Source organism: Symphalangus syndactylus, chromosome 8 (genome assembly GCF_028878055.3).
Source record: "Symphalangus syndactylus isolate Jambi chromosome 8, NHGRI_mSymSyn1-v2.1_pri, whole genome shotgun sequence".
NCBI lineage: Eukaryota > Metazoa > Chordata > Mammalia > Primates > Hylobatidae > Symphalangus > Symphalangus syndactylus.
Genome location: NC_072430.2, coordinates 106,839,274 through 106,864,535, shown reverse-complemented (window position 1 = coordinate 106,864,535; position 25,262 = coordinate 106,839,274). Strand labels below are relative to the sequence as shown.

The following is a 25,262-nucleotide window of genomic DNA, read 5'->3' as shown; positions in this document are numbered from 1 at the left end:
TCAAACTCCCGACCTTAGGTGATCTGCCTGCTTCGGCCTCCCAAACGGCTGGGATTACAGGCATGAGCCACTGCACCCGGCCAGGACTTAGATTTTACAGATGAAAAGCTTCCACTGAGTTTATCAGTTAAAGGCAGGTCAGTTAACAGGTTTTGCTTTGTTCATCAGGCAAATAAGTAATGTAAAATTTTAAAAACCCCAACATGAAAAAGGATTACTTTTTGAGAGAAGAGGAGCAAGGTATGTAGGTAGGTAGGTAGATACTGGATAGAGGCTGGCATTCAGAAGTGCAGAGCTAGCAAAACTTCAGAATGAAAACTGTCTGATGAACAATAAATAATGTGTAAATGGAATCTTGTTACTACTGCATTAAAGAATTAATATTTTCCTAAAGAATGCAACCTTATATTTCTCTTGTCCTGTGCCTTCTACATTATATATATTTTTTAATTTTTTATTTTTGTGGGTACATAGTAGGTATATATACTTATGGGGTACATGAGATGTTACACTAGTATTTTGAAAAAGTATAAAAATGTGGCCAGGCGTGGTGGCTCATGCCTGTAATCCCAACACTTTGGGAAGCCAAGGCAGGTGGATCACCTAGGGTCAGGTGGCCAGCTTGGCCAAACTACTAAAAATACAAATACAAAAAACCTGCACTCCCACCTGGGCAACAGAACGAGACTCTGAATCAAAAAACAACAACACAATAGAAAAACCTGACAACTATGAAACATATATAGTAACCTGGAAAATATTTATGTTAAACAAAATGGCAGGATCTAAAATGGATGTATATTACAAATACAGCTATACAAAAATAAAAGAGAAAAGACTGGAAAGAAACATTCAAAATATTAACAATGGTTGTATGTGGGTGTAGAGACTATTGGTGATTATTTTTTTCCTTGCTACTTATGTCATTTTTCTCTTTTTCCAGCATTTTGGGAAGCCGAGGCGGGCAGATCATGAGGTCAGGAGATCGAGACCATCCTGGCTAACATGGTGAAACCCCGTCTCTATTAAAGATACAAAAACAAATCAGCTGGCGTGGTGGCAGGCGCCTGTAGTCCCAGCTACTCGAGAGGCTGAGGCAGGAGAATGGTGTGAACCCGGAAGGCGGAGCTTGCAGTGAGCCCAGTGAGTCACTCGGCTCACTTTTTTGAGACTCTGTCTCAAAAAACAAAACAAAACAAAACAAAAAACCTTTCCACAGTCTTACCACACAACCCACTTTTTTTTTTTTTTTTTTTTGAGACGGAATCTCTTTCTGTTGCCCAGGCTGGAGTGCAGTGGCATGATCTCAGCTTACTGCAACCTCCACTTCCCAGGTTCAAGAGATTCTTCTGCCTCAGCCTCCTGAGTAGCTGGGACTACAGGCACATGCCACCACACTTGGCTAAATTTTTTGTATTATTAGTAGAGATGGGGTCATATAGGCTAAGCTGGTCTCGAACTCCTGACCTCATGATCCACCTGCCTCGGCCTTCCAAAGTGCTGGAAGTATAGGCATGAGCCACCGCGCCTGGCAATCCACTTATTTCTTTGCTAAGTTTGCACAGTTTTTCGTAATTTTATTTTTTATTATTTTTGGTGAGACAGAGTCTTGCTCTGTCGCCCAGGCTGGTGTGCAGTGGCATGCTCTCGGCTCACTGCAACCTCTGCCTCCCAGGTTCAAGCAATTCTTCTGCCTCAGCCTCCTTAACAGCTGGGACTACAGGTGTGTGCCACCATGCCCAGCTAATTTTTGTACTTCTAGTAGAGATGGGGTTTCACCATATTGGCCAAGCTGATCTTTAACTCCTGACCTTGTGTTCCACCTGCCTTGGCCTCCCAACGTGCTGGGATTACAACAGGCATGAGCCACTGCGCCCGGCTATTTTATTTTATTTATTTATTTTTAGACGGTGTCTCGCTCTGTCACCCAGGCGGGAGTGCAATGGCACAATCTCTGCTCACTGCAACCTCCGCCTCCTGGGTTCAAGCGATTCTCGTGCCTCAGCCTCCCGAATAGGTGGGATTACAGGTGCCCACTACCACACCCAGCTAATTTTTTCTATTTTTAGTAGAGACAGGGTTTTTCCATGTTGGCCAGGATGTCTCGAACTCCTGACCTCAAGTGAGCCGCCCGCCTTGGCCTCTCAAACTGCTGAGATTACTGGCGTGAGCCACCACGCCTGACCAGTTTTTTGTAATTTTATTTTATTTTATTATTTTTTTTTTTTTTGAGACGGAGTCTCGCTCTTTCACCCAGGCTGGAGTGTAGTGGCGCGATCTCTGCTCACTGCAAGCTCCGCCTCCCAGGTTCACGCCATTCTCCTGCCTCAGCCTCTCCGAGTAGCTGGGACTACAGGCGTCCGCCACCACGCCCGGCTAATTTTTTGTATTTTTAGTAGAGACGGGGTTTCACCTTGGTCTCGATCTCCTGACCTCGTGATCCGCCCGCCTCGGCCTCCCAAAGTGCTGGGATTACAAGCGTGAGCCACCGCGCCCGGCCTAAGTTTTTTGTAATTTTAAAATGTGTTTTTGTTAAAAATTTTTATGTTAATTTTTTTTTTAAGACAGGTTCTCCCTCTGTAGCCTAGGCTGGGGTGCATTGGCGCAATCTTGGATTATAGCAATTTCCGCCTCCCAGACTCAAGCGATCTTCCCATCTCAGCCTCCCAAGTAGCAGGGATCACAGGTGTGCGTGACTATGCCCAGGTAATTTTTGCATTTTTGGTACAGATGGGGTTTCTCCATGTTGCCCAGACTGGTCTCAAACTCCTGGGATCAAGCGATCCGCCTGCTTTGGCCTCCCAAAGTGCTGGGATTACAGGCATGAGCCACTGTGCCCTGCCATAATAAAAAATTTTAAAGGAGAAAATTTTTTAAAGGAGAAAATTTACAAAATATTAAAAAAAAAACATAAAAAACATTCAAGGTTGAAGCCAGGCGTGATGGCTCATGCCTGTAATCCCAGCACTTTGGGAGGCCGAGGTGGGTGGATCACCTGAGGTCAGGAGTTTGAGACCAGCCTAGTGAACTCCCGTTTCAAACTCCTCACCAAACTTTCTATTTATTGTTATATGGCCATGAGCAAAAGTTCTGTTTCTGAATTTTATATTTTAATTTCTTTCTTTAAACTTCAACAGCTAAAAGTATTTTTATTTTGGTTAAACACCTAGCAATTGCAGACTAAATGTCTGACATTCGATATTACAGTAGTTACTTTTCTTGAGGTTAGTGCAAAAGACAAAACTGATCTTGTTTGCCAACTTTAACTTCACTCAATTTTTTTGTCTCAAGAACGAAATATATAAATTGAGTTAATGCTTCCAAATTAGAGCGCTTTACTTAAAACACTTTCCCTTTTTATTGCAATAGCACTACTGATTTTTAGCTGGCAATATTCCTACTTTTGGGTCAAAGGTTATAGTAAACTAAACTAAGACCTAGGTAACAATCTGAAATGTAAGACAGCTGTAAAGATCTTTGAGGATGATGTATGAACAAATTCACTTTCTCTCTTTCTGTTTTTGAGACAGAGTCTCTGTCGCCCAGGCTGGAGTGCAGTGGTGCAATCTTGGCTCACTGCAATCTCGGCTTCCTGGGTTCAAGTGATTCTTCTGCCTCAGCCTCCCAAGTAGCTGGGATTACAGGCTCGCGCCACCATGCTCAGCTAATTTTTGTATTTTTAGTAGAGATGGGGTTTTACCATGGTAGCCAGGCTGGCATGGAACTCCGGGACCTCAGGTGATCCACCCACCTTGGCCTCCCAAAGTGCTGGGATTATAGGCATGAGCCACCCCACCTGGCCACTTTCCCTCTTTCATCTAGCTAGAGGTACAAGTGAAAATTAGAGACTTTGTTTTGTTTGTGAAAAATAAATGTATCCAATTCAATACAATCTCCTAATAGAAGCTAATGGCCTTCAGTAGGTAGAAACTACAGCTATAAAGAAAATTTCCTATTGCTTTCAGTTTAGTGCTTCATCAACAAATCAAAAGAAATAATCAAAACTGATTATCCTAGAGTATGGTCTGTTAAAATTTGTTGACGAAGAAAATTCTTGAGATGTGCTATATTTTAACTTTTTAAACTTTAAAAATTGTTTAAACTTTTTATTTGGAAATAATTTAAAACTTACACAACAGTCACAAGAATAGTACAAAGAATACACCACATACTTTTACCCAGATTTGCCTATTCACCCTATTGATACCATTTTACTGTTTGCTTTTATTACCTCTCTCTTTCTACACACACACACACACACACACACACACACACACCTTTTTTTGAACCAATACACAGTAGAATCATGGTCCTTTATTCTTAAACACTTCTTAGATTATTTCCTAAGAATATGGTTATTCTCTTATAAAACCACAGTATTGTTATCAGCTTCAGCACATTTAACATTGAAACAACATTTTTCTCTAATCATCATGTCCTTTATCACATTCCTGTCATCCAGTAAAAGACAGGCACTGCCTAGTTGTCCAGTCTTTTTTGCTTCCTTTGACCTAGACCTTTCCCACAGTCTGTTTTATATGACATTCACATTTTTTAAAAATGCGATCCCCCTTTTTGTAATAGAACATTCCTAATTTGGGGTTTCTGTGATATTACCTCATGATTAAATTCAGGTTATGCATTCTTGACTGGAATATAGTACTATATTAGTTATGTGTCCTTCTCTAGGTATCACAGATTTCCATGTGTCCTTCTTTAATAATGTTAACTTTTATTATATGGTCAAGGTGTCCATTTTTCCAGTTTTATGATTACTAATTTTTCCCTTGAGATATGTGGAAGGCATGCAAATATCTTGGCTCCTCATTGAAACTGCCCCTACATTTAGGATCCTTTGATGATTCTTGCCTGATCCAATCCTTAACACAATGGTTGCAGAATGATAAGCTGCCAACTCCAGCAATCCTACATTTACCAGTTGGCACTTGACATTCTACTCATGATTCATTTTCCTTCCAGTGGTTCACACTTCATTAATGTACTTGTTTAGCACTCAAACTAACCCAGATTTAGCCAGTGGGGGTTCCTTCCAGCTGGCTCCTATGTCCTTATGACAGGTCTCCATGATATTTTTAGGTACTTTTCCTTCCTTTTTTTGCTTTGTTTTGTTTTTGAGATAGGGTCTCACTGTTGCCCAGGCTGGGGTACAGTGGCCTGATCACAGCTCAATGCAGCCTTGACTTCCCAAGTTCAAGTGATCCTCCCACCTCAGCCTCTCAAGTAGCTGGGACTACAGGCATGTGCCACACCTGGCTACTTTTTAATTTTTTTTGAGATAAGGTCTATGTTGCCCAGGCTGGTTGTGAAATTCTGGGATCAAGCAGTCCTCTTACCTTGGCCTCCCAAAGTGCTAGGATTACAGGCTCTTTCCTTACTTTCTTACAAAAATTATTAAAACATTACAAGATGTCCCAGGCTTATCTTGTATCTATCCTGCTCCAGTCTTGGGATAAATCATTTTTCTAAGAAGCCTTGGTTCCCTTTTTTTATTTTTATTCTTATTTTTTGAGACAGCCTTTCACTCTTGTTGCCCAGGCTGGAGTGCAATGGCGTGATCTTGGCTCACTGCAACTTCCGCCTCCTGGGTTCAATTGATTCTCCTGTCTCAGCCTCCTAGGTAGATGGGATTACAGGCGTGCACCACCACGCCCAGCTAATTTTTGTATTTTTAGTAGAGATGGGGTTTCACCATGTTGGCCAGGATGGTCTTGATCTCTTTACCTCGTGATCTGCCCGCCTCAGTCTCCCAAAGTGCTGGGATTACAGATATGAGCCACTGCACCCGGCCTCAACTCATTTTCTTAATCCTATAATGCATCTACGATGGTTTCAGAATTGCTTTGCCCACACTACTAAAAGACAAATCTTCTCAAAAGAGTTCAGTATTTGTTTGCAATTCTCCTCCATCCTTTATATCACATCTTGCACAAGAGTGTATATAGTCAAATACTGTGCTTATAAATCACTTGGATTAGTTCTTTTTCTCTTCAGGGTTTTTTTTTTTTTTTTCCCCTTATCTTTCAATAACTTTGGTATCAGAGTAGTTATTGTAGTAATATGAAACACAATTGGGGCCGGGCGCAGTGGCTCAGGCCTGTAATCCCAGCACTTTGGGAGGCCGAAGTGGGCGGATCATCTGAGGTCGGGAATTTGAGACCGGCCTGGCCAACATAGCGAAACCCCATCTCTACTAAAAATACAACAGTTAGCTGGGTGTGGTGGTGGGCACCTGTAATCCTGGCTACTTGGGAGGCTAAGACAGGAGAATCACTTGAACCCGGCAGGCGGATGTTGCAGTGAGCCGGGATCGTGCCACTGTACTCTAGCCGGGGTGACAAAAGCAAGACTGTCTCATAAAAATAAATAAAATAAAAATAAAATTGGGTTCATTTATTTCAGTTTGCTTATACTGTGAGGAATTTTTCTCCTTTCCATTCTTAGGTACTTAATTTTTTTTGCTTACGTAGAATAGTGACACAATGACGACAGTAAAAACTACATACAAAAAGCTACACTCAGACCGGACGTGGTGGCTCACACCTGTAATCCCAGCACTTTGGGAGGCTGAGAAGGGCGGATCACCTGAGGTCGGGACTTCAAGACCTGCCTGACCAACATGGAGAAACCCTGTCTCTACTAAAAATACACAATTAGCCGGGTGTGGTGGCACATGCCTGATCCCAGCTACTAGGGAGGCTGAGGCAGGAGAATTGCTTGAACCTGGGAGGCGGAGGTTGTGGTGTGCCAAGATAACACCATTGCACTCCAGCCTCAGCAACAAGAGCGAAATTCCGTCTCAAAAAAACAAAACAAAACAAAAACAAAAAAAAAGCTACACTCAGAGAACATTCACTCCTTTCCATATTCTTTCTGTCTCATTCCTTGGATCCCTTATAAATAACCAAGTTCATTATTTTCTAATTTATTCTTTCTTTGTTTCTTTTTTTAAAGATAAGTCAATAATAGATAGGCTTTTTTATTTTCCTTCCAGTCCTATACAAGACAGCCTACTATATATACTTTTTTACATCTAATATTACCGGTGAAAATCACTCTGTGCTAGTTCATAGAGATCTTATCTTTTTCTTATAGCTGTATAGTTGGTACTCCATTACATGTATGTACCATAGTATATTTCAACTAATCTCCTATTCTTGGACATTTACTTCCTAATATTGTGCAGTCACAAATAACACTGCAATAAACAACTCAATGTCTATATATATTTGTACTATTGAAGATGTATCTTCCAGATAAATTCCAAGAAATGTGAAAGCTAGGTGAAAAAGTAAGCACACATGTAGTTGTCTTAACGAAATTTCCCTCCATACAGGTTGGAAAGTACTACATTTTATTTTATTTTGAGACAGAGTCTCACTGCGTCACCTAGGTTAGAGGGCAGTGGCACAATCGCTGCAGCCTCAACTTCCTAGGCTCAAGCAATTCTCCAACCTCAGCCTCCCAAATAGCTGAACTACACATGCGCACCACCACGCCTGGCTAATTTATTTATTGTTTTAGTACAGATGGGATCTCACAATGTTGCCCAGGCTGGTCTTCAGTTCCTGGGCTCAAGTGATCCTCCTGCTCTGGCCTCCTAAAGTGCTGAAATTAGGCATGAGCCACCGTGCCTGGCCAGTACTATATTTTACCAAAGTTATTTAGTAATATATTGATGCCTTGGAAGTCCTGGTGCATCTCTTTCGGATTTCAGGTGTTTGCCAGATGTAATCTTACGATGCTGGAACTCTACCTCTCACTCCTACCAACGTTGAATTTTTTTTTTCTTTTAGGTTCACTCTTGTTGCCCAGGCTGGAGTGCAATGGCGCAATCTTGGCTCACTGCAACCTCTGCCTCCCGGGTTCAAACAATTCTCCTGTCTCAGCCTCCTGAGTAGCTGGGATTACAGGCGCCTACCACTACGCCCGGCTAATTTTTTACTTTTGATAGAGACGGGATTTCACTACGCTGGTCTCAAACTCCTGACCTCAGGTGATCCACCCACCTCAGCCTCCCAAAGTGCTGGGATTACAGGCATGAGCCATCACGCCTGGCTTCAACCTTGAATGTTTTTTATGGTTTTTTTTATATTTTGCAAATCTTTGGAGAAAGGAAATACAAAGAAAAGTTAGTTACTTTACTTACTGAGTGGTGTTGTGTCAGGAGGTGGAAAATTCTCAGTAAAGTTGACATTACATAAATCTGTGCTACAACAGCAGAAACGGTATGTTCCATTCTGAATTGAGGGAGGAGTGGTAGTTACTACACATTCTTCATAGTGACACTCTTGGGGATCTCCAATGTGAGACCAACATCCTATAAATCAATATGAATACAAAAAAGGAGACAATATGATAAAGAAAACTGAAAGAAAAACAACAAACTAAGCAGTAATTTCAAAAAATGTGAGAGTACGTGTAAGCTATAAAACAGTTTTGCAAATCAACAGGAAACATATTTTTAAGAAACAGAAAAATGGTAAAGGATACCAAAGACATTTCATGGGGGTAAAAAGGCCACCAAAAAAGGTTTAACTGCATGATTAATCTAAGAATTATTTATTTATTTATTGAGACGGAGTTTCGCTCTTGTTGCCCAGGCTAGAGTGCAATGGTGCGATCTCAGCTCACTGCAATCTCCACCTCCTGGATTCAAGCCATTCTCCTACCTTAGCCTCCCGAGTAGCTGGGATTACAGGCATGCACCACCACCGTGCCTGGCTAATTTTGTATTTTTAGTAGAGACGGGGTTTCTCCATGTTGGTCAGGCCGGTCTCAAACTCCCGACCTCAGGTGATCTGCCTGCCTCGGCCTCCTAAAGTGCTGAGATTACAGGTGTGAGCCACCGCACCCAGCTAATCGCACCCAGTTAATCGAAGAATTATTAAAGCAAGAGTAAGGTTTCATTTTGTTTCATTTTGTCTATACCAAGGTTTAAAATATCTAGGTTTAAAAATTAATATGGCTGGGCACGGTGGCTCACACCTAGAATCCCAGCACTTTGGGAAGCCAAAGTAGGAGGATCACTTGAGCCCAGGAATTTGAGACCAGCCTGGGCAACACAGCCATACCACATCTCTACAAACACTTAAAAATTAGCTGGGAATGGTGGTGCCTGGCTGTGGTCCTACTGACTTGGGAGGATTGCTTGAGCCCAGGAGGTCAAGGTTGCAGTGAGCCATGAATGTGCCACTGCACTCTATCCTGAGTGACAGAGTGACATTCTGTCTCAAAAATAAAATAACAAATAAATAAATAATATATATCAGAAAATGGCTGGGCACGGTGGCTCACACCTGTAATCCCAGCACTTTGGGAGGCTGAAGTGGGCGGATCACGAGGGTCAGGAGATCGAGACCACCCTGGCCAACATGGTGAAACCCTATCTCCACTAAGAATACAAAAATTAGCTGGGCGTGGTGGCATGCACCTGTAGTCCCAGCTACTTGGCAGGCTGAGGCAGGAGAATCGCTTGAACCCAGGAGGTGGAGGTTGCAGTGAGCCGAGATCCCACCATTGCACTCCAGCCTGGGTGACAGAGAGAGACTCCATCTCAAAAAAAAAAAAAGAAAAAGGATTCAGTAACACAGACACCTTCATACGGTGTTGGAGGGAATATAAATGAACAGTACTTTTAGAAAGCCACATGGAAATTTTTATACAGTCTTTAAAATATTGATATATCTTATAACCTAATAATTCTACATCAAGAGATCTATTTCAAGAAACAATTACATACAATCGAAAAATTATGTTGAAAGTTGTTCACTGAATAACTGTGTTTTACTATGCATTACAGTGAAAACATGAAAATAACATAATGTCTACCAATAGAATAATCTGTAAGTAAACTATGATACATATATACAATGATATGTTGTGCAAAAGTTAAAAAGGTTTTCAGAGATTCTTTAAAGACATGTAAAAATGCTTATAATTAAGGTGGAGAAAACTGGATATGAAATTGTTTATACAGTATGTTCCTAATTTTTTTTTTTTTTTTGAGACGGAGTCTCGCTCTGTCGCCCAGGCTGGAGTGCAGTGGCGCAATCTCGGCTCACTGCAACCTCCGCCTTCTGGGTTCAAGCGATTCTCCTGCCTCAGCCTCCCCAGCAGCTGGGACTACAAGCGCCCGCCACCACGTCTGGCTAATTTTTGTATTTTTAGTAGAGACAGGGTTTTACTATGTTAGTCAGGATGGCCTTGATCTCTTGACCTTGTGATCCGCCCGCCTCGGCCTCCCAAAGTACTGGGATTACAGGCGTGAGCCACCGCGCCCGGCCGTTCCTAATTTTTTAAAAAGTACACGCACATAAAAACATAAAGGCATGTGGAAAATGCACCTGAAGAAGATAAACTAATACAGAAAAAAATATATATATTTTTGTTTGTTTTGATTTTTTGAGACGGAGTCTTGCTCTGTCACCCAGGCTGGAGTGCAGTGGCGCGATCTCGGCTCACTGCAAGCTCCGCCTCCCGGGTTCACGCCATTCTCCTGCCTCAGCCAGTAGCTGGGACTACAGGCACCCGCTACCACGTCCGGCTAATTTTCTGTATTTTTAGTAGAGACGCGGTTTCACCGTGTTAGCCAGACTGGTCTCGATCTCCTGACCTCCTGATCCACCCGCCTCGGCCTCCCAAAGTGCTGGGATTACAGGCGTGAGCCACTGCGCCCGGCCAGTAAAAATATTTTTAAAGAGTATATTATTGTAGACTTTTGTTTTCTTTATAGTTCTCTATATATTCCAAAATTCATAGAACGAGCATGTATAACATTATAAAAAAGATGTTTTTAAAATAATCTAAAAATAAATAGCCTTTTATAAATTTGGTGCTTGTGGATATGGAGATATATATATATATACACACACACACACACATATACACTTTTTTTTCTTTGAGATGGAGTCTTGCTCTGTTGCCCAGACTGGAGTGCACTGGTGACATCTCAGCTCACTACAACCTCCGCCTTCCAGGTTCCGTGATTCTTCTGCCTCAGCCTACTGAGTAGCTGGGACCACAGGCGCACACCACCATACCCGACTAATTTTTGTATTTTTAGTAGAGACGGGGTTTCACCATGTTATTAGCCAGGCTGGTCTCAAACTCCTGGCCTCAAGTGATCCACCCACCTTAGCCTCGAAAAGTGCTGGAATTACAGGCATGAGCCACCACACCTGGCTTTATATATACACTTTTAAATTCACTGTTTTTCTGAACAGGATTTTAACATACTCCCATGTCCTTTTTAGATAAATATCAATTGTATAAAACATAGTCATTTCAGGTAAGGAAAGTATCACTTACCTTGTTTTACAAGATTTATGTCCCCTTTTGATTTCTCCCAAAGGCCATAGCAGGTGCTACCTTTTGAGCATAATATTGTCCCATTTTCATGAGAGATTCTACTCTCACCTATCCCAAGGTCTTGCTGATATGGATCTTTAAATGCACATAGCCGTTCTTGATTCTGCGAAGCTAAAATAAAGGAAATAAAGGAAAAATAAATTAATGTTTTCAAAATATTATTATATAAAATCTGTCTTATCTGAATGACTTTACAAATTTCCCTACTAAATTATTTGAATTGAAATCTTTAAATAAATTTGTAATTTTACATTCAATGACGTTCTTCTGTTCATGAATTCATTTGTAAACTCCAAACAAGAAGGAAATTTTAAAACTCTCATTTCCCAAAAGCAATCCCCTCCACACTCAAATTATTCTCACCACTGTTTCTTCTATTAAATAACTTTAGTGTCCAAATAAAGAACTATCATCAAAGAAAATGTCCATGTTCAAAATTAACAAGTCTTCAAAACAAACCTAGAAGGCTGCATAATTTTGGAAATTGCACAGTACTTACTTTTATCTTATTTTATAGTCAGTTATACAAAGTTACATACATCATTAGGTATGGTAAACTAATGATACAAAAAGTAACTATGAATGGGTACATGGTTTCTTTTTAGGGTATATATATGTTCTAAAATTAAACTGTGGTAATTATTGCACAAGTGTGTACATTTGCAAAAACAATAACTGAATTGTTCACTTAAATTGAGTGAACTTCAGGTATAAATTATACTTCAATAAAAAAAAAATTCTTTCTCTTTCTTTGTTTATTTATTTTTTTTTTTGAGAGAGTTTCGCTCCTGTTGCCCAGGCTGGAGTGCAATGGTGCAATCTCGCCTCACCGCAACCTCTGCCTCCCAGATTCAAGCGATTCTCTTGCCTCAGTGTCCTGAGTAGCTGGCATTACAGGCGTGTGCCACCACGCCCGGCTAATTTTGTATTTTTAGTAGAGATGGGGTTTCTCCATGTTGGTCAGGCTGGTCCCGAACTCTCGACCTCAGATGATCCACCCAACTAGGCCTCCAAAAGTGCTGGGATTACAGGCGTGAGACACCATATACGACCAAAAAAATTACTTTCTGTTATTCAAATTATCAATATAATAACCAGAAGAAATGCTCAATAGACTTATCCTAAAAGGACAACCTAATGTACTTTTAATGCCAATCTTTCTCCATACACATAATCCGATTTAACTAATTTTTGTAGAACATTTGCCACATAATTTATCAGCTAATAAATATTTACCAACATTGCTGAGAATACTAAAGTAAAAGGTTATCAGAAGCAATATCTGATCTTTATTTCATTTCTTACAGTAGGCTTTCCTAATGTGTTTGACTAGCCAAAATAATAGTCTAATACACTTGGCCAATATATTCCTTGGGGGCTTCTGACTTGTTTCTTTATTTTGGATGTGTACCTACTTAGTATGGCTTAATTCATATGCACCATAGCACTGAGGCTGATTTATTTAAATAATGTTTCTGAACAAAACTAATAACTAAATTCTGGAGATGAAATTAACCAACAATAATAAGAAAACTTAAAAATTTTGTAGATGCTGGTCTTTTATCAATAGCTTAAATATTCTAGACATGATTCATAGGACTAGAACACTGAAAAGAACTGTAGTGTCAGCCGATCAATCTTTCCATTTTATAAATGATTATATAGTGAAAAGCTTCACTCATACCCTTGTTCCCATTTGTCTATTCCAATGTTCCCCTCCTTCCACCCCAGGAAACCACTGTTCTTGGTTACTCAGGCATCCTTTCAAACTTTACCATTACATATTTTCTAAATACATAATATTTACATATTTATAAATGAAGAGATTGAGTTAAGTAAAGACAATGCATAAAAATAGAACCTCTATCACACCTGTAATCCCAGGCACTTTGGGAGGCCAAGGCGGGCGGATCAACTGAGGTCAGGATTCGAGACCAGCCTGGCTAACATGGTGAAAAGCTGTTTCTACTAAAAATACAAAAAATTAGCCGGGCATGGTGGCGTATGCCTGTAATCCCAGCTATTCAGGAGCTGAGGCAAGAGAATCACATGAACCCAGGAGGTGTAGGTCGCAGTGAGCTGAGATCGTACCATTGCACTCCAGTTTGGGCAACAAGAGCAAACCTCCATCTCAAAAAAAAAAAAAAAAAAAAAAAACAAAACCCAAAACCATAAGGGCCTGTGGATAGTTGAGCATTTAAAAAAAAAAAAAAAAAGTATAGTTAAAATAAAAAAAAAAAAAGGTATGGGGTGGTTTATCCCAGATATGCAAGCCTGGTTCAATATTCAAAAAATCAATTAACGTGCTCTATTAACACCCTGAGTACAAATTAATAGATAAACAGTGGTTACTAGGCTGGGCACGGTGGCTCACGCCTGTAATCCCAGCGCTTTGGGAGGCAGAGGCTGGCAGATCATGAGGTCAGGAGTTTGAGACTAGCCTGGCCAACATGGTGAAACCCCATCTCCACTAAAAATACAAAAATTAGCCAGGCGTGGTGGCGCAGGCCTGTAATCCCAGCTACTCAGGAAGCTGAGGCAGGAGAATCGCTTGAACCCAGGAGGCAGTGAGCCGAGACCACGCCATTGCACTCCAGTCTGGGCGACAGAGCGAGACTTCATCTCAAAAAAAAAAATAGTGGTTCCTAATTTTGGCAGTACAGCATGCAAGGGAGAAGAATTTGGAAATGTGTGGAAGTGGTATTTTACTTTGTTTTGGTTTACCTGTCAAAATGCCTGAAGCATTTTCACTGGCTCTTAGTCCAGTCCCCAGGAGAATTAAATATTCTAATATACAAATAGCTTTGCAGGTGAAAGGACCATCTCTTCAAAATGCTACCCCAACCACATACGGAAAACAACAAAGAAAATGTATACTATATACATATGTAACAAATCTGCACGCTATGCACAGTACCCTAGAACTTAAAGTATAATTTAAAAAAAAGAAATTGAATGATAAAAAAAGAAAAAATGTATATTATGATTTTTTACCTTTAAAAAGATAAGAAAAATACAATAAAATATAAGTTATGCAGATATGTTTGTGGAATAACTAAGAAAATGTCAAAGGGATGTCATTTTTTCTTTTTCTTATCATTAGCTAAACAACTGAATCCAGTCAATTCTTATTCTCAATTGAACTGCTGCTTCTGATTTAAAACTCTCAATTTTCTAGCTTCCCCTTCTTCCTGGAATTATCATTTTTGTTCAAAACTGTTTGCACAGGTTATGATGAGCATTATATTTTTGGAGGTGAAGCTTGATTTTAGTTCCTTTTCAACAACCTAGGAAGGTTAGACTAATTATACATGCTTATTGATGTTCTTTTATTCAACAAACATACTAGCATGTATCTAAGCATTTTTTTTTTTTTTTTTTTTTTTGAGACGGAGTCTCGCTCTGTCGCCCAGGCTGAAGTGCAGTGGCGCAATCTCGGCTCACTGCAAGCTCCGCCTCCCGGGTTCACGCTATTCTCCTGCCTCAGCCTCTCCAAGTAGCTGGGACTACAGGCGCCCGCCACCACGCCCGGCTAATTTTTTTGTATTTTTAGTAGAGACAGGGTTTCACCGTGGTCTCGATCTCCTGACCTCGTGATCCGCCCACCTCGGCCTCCCAAAGTGCTGGGATTACAAGCGTGAGCCACCGCGCCCGGCCTGCATTTTTTTTTTTTTTGAGACGGAGTCTTGCTCTGCTGCCCAGGCTGGAGTGCAGTGGTGTGATCTCGACTCACTGCAACCTCCGTCTCCCGAGTTCAAGCCATTCTCCTGCCTCAGCCTCCCAAGTAGCTGGGATTACAGGGATGCACCACCACACCCAGCTAATTGTTTGTATTTTTAGTAGAGACAAGGTTTCATGTTGGCCAAGCTGGTCTCAAACTCCTGACCTCAGATGATCCACCCACCTCGGCCTCCCAAAGTGCTGGGATTACAGGCATGAGCCACCGCACTTGGCCTGTTCTCTTTTTATTATATGTGTTTTTGATAATCAATACTTTCAATATAAAAAGTTTGGTGTGGCCAAGTGCGGCCTCTCGTGCCTGTAATCTCAACACTTTGGGAGGCTGAGGCAGAAGGACTGCTTGAGGCCAGGAGTTTGCACCAGCCCGGGCAACACGGTAAAGTCCCCACGAGGAATTAAAAAATTTTTAAATATGGTAGTGCATGCCTGCAGTCCCAGCTACCTGTGAGGCTGAGGCAGAAGGATAGCTGGAGCCCAGGAGTTCAGGGCTGTGGTGAACTATGGCACCACTGCACCCTAGAGTCTGGCTTACTAGGGCAATACTGTACCCTATCCTGGGTGACAGAGTGATACCCTATCTTTAAAAAAAAAAAAAAAAGTTTGGTCTTTTCTCAGGTCAGGAAAATAATACTAATTTATGCTCTGTTAACTGTTTTCATTCATTTTTCTTACATCTTTTTCTGGAAATGATGACATAGATCCATATTATATTATGGATATATGATTACGGATCCATGGTCTCCAAAATCAGCACATTCTAATTTATCATTCTGATTGTTTCCTCTGCTTCTGTGAGGGTTTCTCAAGGTGTTCTTCCAATCCTCTTATTCAATTTTGTACTACAATGTCCATTCTTTACTTCCTTTAGCACTAATTTTATTTTTTCTATTGAATTTTTAGTTTAGCTTGAAATCCTTCAAGATATCAGTACAGTATGTTCTTCCTCTCTGTTTAAAAAATATTCTTAAAGTTTTCTTTTTCTCCATAGCATGGATATTCTAAGGTCAAATGCCAAAAAATTTAAACACTGGGCTTTTTTAGTTTAATTTCAAGTAATTTTCAGATGTAGAATCAACCTTTAAGAATTCTTTTTTATGGCTGCATAGTATTCCATGGTGTATATTTGCCACATTTTCTTTATCCAGATTACCAATGATAGGCATTTAGATTGATTCTACGTCTTTGTTATTGTGAACAGTGCTGCAACAAACATACACGTGCATGTGTCCAAAATGGTTGAATTAATTTAGACTCCCACCAACAGTGTGTAAGTGTTCCTTTTTCTCCGCAATCTTCCTGACATATGTTATTTTTTGACTTTTTGATAATAGCCATTTTGACCAGTGTGAAATGATATATCACTGTGACTTTGATTTGCATTTCTCTAATCATCAGTGATACTGAGCCATTTTTTCATATAATTGTTGGCCACATGCTTGTCTTCTTTTGAAAACCATCTATTTATTTCCTTTGCCCACTTTTTAATGGGGTTGCTTTCTTCTTGTAAATTTGTTTAAGCTCCTTATAGATGCTGATTATTACACCTTTGTCAGATGCCTAGTTTGCAAAAATTTACTCCCATTCTGTAGGTTGTCTGTTTACCCTGTTGATAGTTTCTTTTGCCGTGCAGAAGCTCTTATGTTTAATTAAATCTCGTTTTGCTTTCGTTTTTGTTTTGCTTTTGCTTTTGTTGCAATTGCTTTCGGCATCATCATGAAACCTTTGCCTGTTCCTACGTCCAGAATGGTATTGCCTAGGATGTCTTCCAGAATTTGTATGGTTTTGGGGCCATTATCCTTAGCAAACTAATACAGGAACAGAAAACCAAACACCGCAGGTTCTCACTTATAAGTGGGAGACAAATGATGAAAACACATGGACACATAGAGGGGAACCCCACACACTGGGGCCAGCAAAGGGTGAAGGGTGGGAGGAGGCAGAGGATCAGGAAAAATAACTAATGAGATACTAAGCTTAATACCTGGGTGATGAAACAATCTGTACAACAAACCCCTATGACACAAGTTTACCTGTGTAACAAACCTGCACATGTACCTCTGAACTTAAAAGTTAAATTTAAAGAAAATTCTTAATAAGGTTCTATTTCTTGTGATGTATAATTTCTACTATTTTTATTCAACAAGTATAGAGCTACATTGACAGATCATTTTTGCCAAAGTTGTACAAAAATATAGATGTTTGCCAAACAACTAAAAGTAGGTAAAAAGAGGAGTGTGAGGGTTGTGAAAGTGAGTTGCCAAATGGTAGCTGACAAAAAGTTTGTTAAACAAGTATCCAAAAAAACTATAACCTTAGAAAAGAAGAGAGTGCACTCAATCAAAGAAGAAGGCTTAAAGGAGAAAAATAAAAAGGATTTTTAGTAGAGAGACAGTATAAAAACAACTTTATATTTGGCAGCAGGACATCTTACTTTCTCACTCCAACATTTTGAGAACAGCCTACACTTTTTCTATCTTCAAGATATTGCATGCAAGGTAGGTCCATAAATGTAAAACTCTAGAAACTGTACACAATTACGAAGAACAGCTTTTCAAATTAACTCTATAAAAACTTTTTAGAACCTAGTGATAACCAATTTATACACAGGGAAGATTTGGCAGGGATAAAAATTGTAATTATAAATAAGTTTGCTTATAGGCAGATACAAATTGAAGTCCCAAATGTATAAGAAAATTGGGTTAGAGAATGCAAAAAATACACATGTCAAATAAAAAGAAAGCCATCTTTTTGAATAAAGAAAAATGTGCACATGAAAGAAACAATCACCACTGGTTATCATCTACTCTAAAGATCTGTTAAACTCAGAGCTATAGAAAGGATAAAGAGGAAAATTTGACAGAATACAGCAGAGGCCAAATTCTAACTGAGCACACTAACAAAGATAGACTGTAAGAGAATTAAGAATTTAATTAAAAAAAAAATTTTTTTGTGAGACAGGCTCTCACTCAATAATATTGCCCAGCTTGAGTGCAGTGGCACAACCTTGGCTCCCTGCAACCTCCGGCTTTCAGGCTCAAGGGATCCTCCCACCTAAGTCCCCTGAGTAGCTGGGACCACAAGCACATGCCACCAAGCCCGGCTAATTTGTGTGTGTGTGTGTGTTTTGTTTTGTTTTGTTTTTCTGTAGAGACAAGGTCTTGCTATGTTGCCAAGGCTGGTCACAAACTCCTGGACTCAAGTGATCCTCCTGCCTTGGCCTCCCGAAGTGCTGGAATTGCAGCAGTGAGCCACAGTACCTGGCTCAAAAATTTTTTAAATATTATATATATGGCAAATAAATGCTTTAAACAAAAAGTATCACTATACAGAATTGTCCATGTGTTACCATATCATTTAAACTGAAGGTGTCCAATCATTTACTTGAAAAACAAGTAAAGTCTGGGCATGGCGGCTCACACCTGTAATCCCAGCACTTTGGGACGCCAAAGTGGGCAGATCACCTGAGGTCAGGAGTTCAAGACCAGCTTGGCCAACATGGAGAAACCCTGTCTCTACTAGAAACTACAAAAATTACCCGGGCATGGTGGCGGGTGCCTGTAATCTCAGCTACTTGGGAGGCTGAGGCGGGAGAATCGCTTGAACCCCAGAGGCAGAGGTTGCAGTGAGCCAAGATCACACCATTGCACTCCAGTCTGGGTGACAGAGCAAAACTCCATTTCAAAAAAAAAATAAAAAACAAAAAAGTCAAACTTGCAATCTATGTCTTGTCCTTTGAGTAGAAGTGTCTCATTCTATTATATGATGTTGGGGGAAAAAAATGAAAGTATGACACAGAAAAATTAGCATAGATTTCCAAAGATTTTAATGGCTTATCTATAATACTCTCTCTCTCTCTCTATATATATATATAATCTTGCTAAAAATAATATAAAATATCTTTATATTATTGCTTGCTAAAAATAATATATCTTTATGTCATTTTTCTGTTTCTTCTTTTATTCTAAAAAAAGTCATTATAAATCTATATTGATGAAGAAATCATTAGAAATAGATAATAGTCATGAAAAGTTATTATATCATGTTCATGATAAATGAGCTATATTAAGGCTGGGCACAAAAAAAAAAAACCCTTGATCATCTGAAGCAATGAATAACTGAAACACGATATGACAGCTACAGTATACAAAACCCAAACATATATAAGGCTATTTAGTGTTCTAACTCAAAATCTTATTACATGAGGTTTAATCTCATTCATTGTTTTGGATCAGATGCTAATACTAGTGTCTCTCAATAGATAGATGATTGATAGGTAGGTAGATAGATAGATAATAAATCTGTTTTGAAAATATGGTGAATTTGGCAGACAACGGTATATGGGTTATTGGAAAGGTATATCCCCTTCTAAAAATCCCAAGGCACTTTAAAAAAAACAAAGGAGTGAAAAAAGGAAAGAATACAGGTTCAACTTACACATTTATATACAGTTATTAGGAGAGTTCACACTACTGTGTGTCTTCTAAGAGATACCCACATATGAAGCTATGTATACTGTATAGTTTACATGCAATCTCCACACTCGGGTTCACTGTGAGTAGCAGAGATATATGAAACAGCTTTGAAAAGTGCTATACAGGCTGGGCACGGTGGCTCATGCCTGTAATCCCAGCACTTTGGGAGGCCGAGGCTGGTGAATTACCTGAGGTCAGGAGTTCAAGACCAGCCTGACCAATATGGTGAAACCCTGTCTCTTCTAAAAATACAAAAATTAGCCAGGTGCAGTGGCATGCGCCTATAGTCCCAGCTACTTGGGAGGCTGAGGCAGAAGAATTGCTTGAACTCGGGAGGCAGAGGTTGCAGTGAGCCGAGATCGTGCCACTGTACTCCAGCCTAGGCGACAAAGCGAGACTCCCTCTAAAAAAGAAAAAAGAAAGAGAGAAAAGTGCTATATAAATAGAACCAATCGGTCAGGCACAGTGATTCACGCCTGTAATTCCAGCAGTTTGGGAGGTTGAGGCGGGCAGATCATGAGGTCAGGAGTTTGAGACCAACCTGACCAACATGGTGAAACCCCATCTCTATTAAAAGTACAAAAATTAGCTGGGCGTGGTGGCGGGCACCTGTAATCCCAGCTACTTGGGAGGCTGAGGCAGGAGAATCATTTGAACCCGGGAGGCAGAGGTTGCAGTGAGCCAAGATTACGCCATTGCACTCCATCCTGGGCGACAGGGCAAGACTTCATCTCAAAAAAAAAAAAAAAAAAAAAAAAACAACAAACAAAAAAAACAGAACATAGTGTGTCTTTGTGATGAGATCTGAAACAGGTAATTAGCAACACTACTTTAATTTTTTTTTTTTTTTTTTTTTTTTTGAGACGGAGTCTCGCTCTGTTGCCCAGGCTGGAGTGCAGTGGCGCAATCTTGGCTCACTGCAAGCTCCGCCTCCCGGGTTCACACCATTCTCCTGCCTCAGCCTCCCAAGTAGCTGGGACTACAGGTGCCCACCACCACGCCCAGCTAATTTTTTGTATTTTTAGTAGAGACAGGGTTTCACTGTGTTAGCCAGGATGGTCTCGATCTCCTGACCTCATGATCTGCCCGCCTCGGCCTCCCAAAGTGCTGGGATTACAGGCGTGAGCCACTGCGCCCGGCAATACTACTTTAGTTTTAAGATAAAAAGTACACAAAAGGCCTGGCGCGGTGGCTCACGTTTGTAATCCCAGCACTTTGGGAGGCCGAGGTGGGCGGATCACGAGGTCAGGAGATCGAGACCACAGTGAAACCCCGTCTCTACTAAAAATACAAAAAATTAGCCGGGCGTGGTGGCGGGCGCCTGTAGTCCCAGCTACTCGGAGAGGCTGAGGCAGGAGAATGGCGTGAACCCAGGAGGCGGGGAGCTTGCAGTGAGCCGAGATCGCGCCACTGCACTCCAGCCTGGGTGAAAGAGCGAGACTCCGTCTCAAAAAAAAAAAAAAAAGTACACAAAAGAACATACCATGAAAATAATCCAATAACACTTTAAAATAAAGCTACTCATTTTGGGCCAAAAAACACTTTAAAATAAAACTAATCACTCCCCACAAACAAAAAACTCTCCACTTCTTAATGGAGTTCATTATAATGGATTTTTACTGAGGAAAGCAGACTTCAAGTAAGACACAATCACAGCATTGTTTTCTCACTCAAAATAAGACTAATGTCTTTCGTGTGATCAATAGCTATCATGACAGACTTCCGTATACTATATATTCAGCACCATCCAATATAATTTTCTGTGAAAATGGAAATATTCTATAATCTACATTGTCTAATACAGTAACCAGTAGTCATATTTTTTTATTTTTATTTTTTTAGATAGAGATGGGGTCTGGCTATGTTGCCCAGTCTGGTCTCAATCTCCTGGGCTCAACCAATCCTCCTAACTTGGCCTCCCAAAGTGCTGGGATTACAGGTGTGAACCACCACTCTCAGTCACCTTATTTGGATATTAAGCACCTGAAATATGGCTAGTGTGACTGAGGAACTGAATTTTTAGTATTGTTTTAATTTTAATTAATTGCAATGTAAATTTAAATAGCCACTGCTGTAAGACTTAAAATTGTGTCCCCCTCAAATTCACATACTGAAACCCTAACCCACAATGTGATGTTATTTTGACATGGAGCCTCTGGAGGTAACTAGGTTTCAAGGACGTCATGAGATAGGATTAGTACCCTGTAAGAACAGACACTGCAGAGCTTGCTTCCTCTCTCTGTGCTATGTGAGGACACAGAGAGAAGGTGGCCATCTGCAAGCCAGGAATAGAGCCCTTACCAGGGATCCAAATCATCTAGCACCTTGATCTTGGACTTCCCAGCTTCCAGAGCTGTGAAAAAATAAATTGCTGTTGTTTCAAGACATCGAATCTATTGTATTTTGTTGTGGCAGTCCAAGCCAACTAATATAATCACGTGTCTCTAGTGCTATTTTAGATAGCGCAGCTCTATATAGTTTATATAAATATACTAAGCACTATATATAAACAAAATTGTCAAATTGTAATGATGTTTTGGTTTTGTCCATTAAAGCACAACTGTAAATTGTTCTGATAATCCCTGCTTCTCCTAAAAGACTTCCTCCTCACAGCCTCAGAGCAAGTACTATAAATGAGTGCTCAATAACGTAGCAAGTTACTAGATAACAAGTAACCAGATACTAGGTAAGTTACTTGGTTATAGACTATAACCAAAAATCAAATACCAGGCCTCTTGGCTTTATCCCTGATTTACTTCCAGCAAGTAGCCTTCTCTTACATAAATGGGAATCTAAAACTTTAGTATTCCAGTAGCATCTGGATATTTAAATTCTACATATTCAGGGCTGGGTGCAGTGGCTCACCCCAGTAATCTCAGCACTTTGGGAGGCCAAGGTGGGCGGATCACTTGAGCTCAAGAGTTCGAGACCAGCCTGGGCAACATGGCAAAACCCTATCTCTACCAAAAATACAAAAAATTAGCCAGGTGTGGTGGTGTGTGCCTGTAGTCCAGGCTACTTGGAAGGCTGGGGTGGGAGGATCGCTTGAGCCCAGGAGGTGGTGATTGCAGTAACCCGAGTTCACACCACTGCACTCCAGCTTGGGTGACAGAGTGAGACCCTGTCTCAAAAACAAAAATTAAAAATAAATTTTTTTATTCAGAAATAATAAAATAATAAAATGAGGAGTGGTCCCAGTCTTACTGCAATATTTTACTCACCTTCTTGATAGCATCTCTTACTAAAAATTTTTTAATTTTTGTGGGTACACAGTAGGTATATATGAGGTACATGAAATATTCTGATACAGACATGCAATAAGTTAACAATCACATCAGGGTAAATGGCACACATATCCCCTTAAGCATTTATTCTTTGTATTACAAACAATCCAATTATACCCTATTAGTTATTCTTAATGTACAATAAATTATTGTTGACTGTAGTCACCTTGTGCTATCAAATATTAGATCTTATTCATTCCATCTAATCATACTTTTGTACCCATTAACCATCCCCACTTCTGCCCTGTCCTTACCCCCTCTGCCACTACTCTTCTCAGCCTCTGGTAACCATCTTTCTACTCTTTACCTCCATGAGTTCAATTGTTTTAATTTTGAGCTCCCACAAACAAGTAAGAACATGCAAAATTTGTCTTTCTGTGCCTAGCTTATTTCACTTAACATAATGTCCTCCAATCCATGTTGTTGCAAATAACAGAATCTCATTCTTTTTTATGGTTGAATAGTACTCCATTGTGTATATGTACCACATTTTCTTTATTCATTCACCTGTTGATATACACTTAGGTTGCTTCCAAATCTTGGCTATTGTGAACAATGGTGAAGAAAACAGGGGAGTGCAAACATCTCTTTGATACACTGATTTCCTTCCTTTTGGGTATATACTTAGTATTACTAAAAGTTATTATTAAAAGTAATAGAATTTAAAATAATGGGCAGAATTTCTGATAATAAAGGGACTATAAAGAATTTACTCAAAAAAAATGACAGTATATATGAAACTGCAATGATAAGATCCACAATTCGGTCATGTCACGTCCATGCTTGAAACATTTTAGTTATTTCCTACAATCTTCAGGAAAATTTCCAAAATCCTTAAGATGTACAAGGACCTACATAATCTAGAAACTCCAAATCCCTCCAGCTTCATCCAGATAGCACACATAAAGTACCATTCTCTTTTTCACATCAAGGCCTTCACGCATTCTGTTCTCTTTACCTGGAGTGCCCCATTTACTTTCTGTTCCTCTTAAACATTTCTCTGAAGACTCCTACTCTAATTACCCCAGATCACTGAGGTGGGATCCCCTATCATATACTTCCATAACATTCTATACTTATTCACACAATCCCCATACTTCTTACTACTTGTAAATGTGCTTAGCTTGTTCATTAAAGTATAAGCTAAAGTAACAGCAGGGGCTGAGTCCTTGTTCACTATTGTGTTTTTACCACATGGCATTATACTTGGCATTCAACAAGTATTTATTGAATAAGTAAATCATTGATGTGCTTCTTTCCCCTAACTTTTGCCACTAACAAGAACTATTAGAACCAATTATTTTAAGAGACAGGGTCTTGCTATGCTGCCGAGGCTGGACTTGAACTCCTGGGCTCAAGTGATCCTCCTGTCTTGGTCTCTGGAATAGTTGGGACTATAGGCACAAGCCACAATGCCTGACTACTAGAACCAATCTTTTTTATTAATGAAAACCAAAAACAAAACAGGAAAACGAAATCATATATGACACAAAAACTCATACAATAGCAATTTATTTACAATATGTAAACAACTGTTCATAAATTGGTGATCAACAAAATGTGATACATCCATATAAGTTACTACTCAGCAATAAAAGGAATAGATTATGTAACAATATGGATAAATACCAAAAACACTGTTCAGAGCAAAAGACATCATACACAAGTGCATATAGATTCCATTCATATGAAATCCTAGAGAATACAAAGTAATCTAAAGCAGATCAGTCATTGCCTGGTGCTAAGGGCAAGGGGCAAACAGAATACAAAGGGGCATAAGGAATCTTTGGGGGATGATAAAAATGTACTGTATGTTGAGTATGGTGGAGAGTTTCACGACTATTATACAATTATAAAAACTCATCAAATTGGCCAGGCGCAGTGGCTCACGGCTCTAATCCCAGCACTTGGGGAGGCTGAGGCAGGCGAATCACCTGAGGTCGGGAGGTTGAGACTAGCCTGACCAACATGGAGAAACCCCATCAATTAAATGGGGCATTAAAAATAAAAAATAAAAAAATTAGCTGGGAGTGGTGGCTCATGACTGTAATCCCAGCTGCTCGGGAGACTGAGACAGGAGAATCGCTTGAACCTGGGAGATGGTGGTTGCAGTGAGCCGAGATCATGCCACTGCACTCCAGCCTGGTTAACAAGGGTGAAACTCTGTCTCAAAAACAACAAAACAAAAACTATTCAAATTGTAGTTTTTTTGTTGTTGTTGTTTTGAGACAGAGTCTCACTCTTGTCCCCCAGGCTGGAGTGCAATGGCACGATCTCGGCTCACTGCAACCTCTGCCTCCTGGGTTCAAGCGATTCTCCTGCCTCAGCTACCCGAGTAGCTGGGATTACAGGCGCCTGCCACCACGCCCGGCTAATT

At 40.1% G+C, this 25,262-nt stretch overlaps 1 protein-coding gene across 2 annotated transcripts in view; it reads right to left on the bottom strand.

The window, feature by feature from the left end:
- BMPR2 (bone morphogenetic protein receptor type 2) overlaps window positions 1-25,262 on the bottom strand; it is a 194,084-nt gene that overhangs the window by 85,068 nt on the left and 83,754 nt on the right. For both annotated transcript variants that reach the window (XM_055290234.2, XM_055290235.2), the window contains exons 2-3: window positions 11,329-11,499; window positions 8,168-8,338 (exon numbers count right to left, since the gene is read on the bottom strand). In XM_055290234.2, coding sequence (XP_055146209.1) covers window positions 8,168-8,338; window positions 11,329-11,499 — 342 coding nt within the window. The remainder of the gene's footprint in view (window positions 1-8,167; window positions 8,339-11,328; window positions 11,500-25,262) is intronic.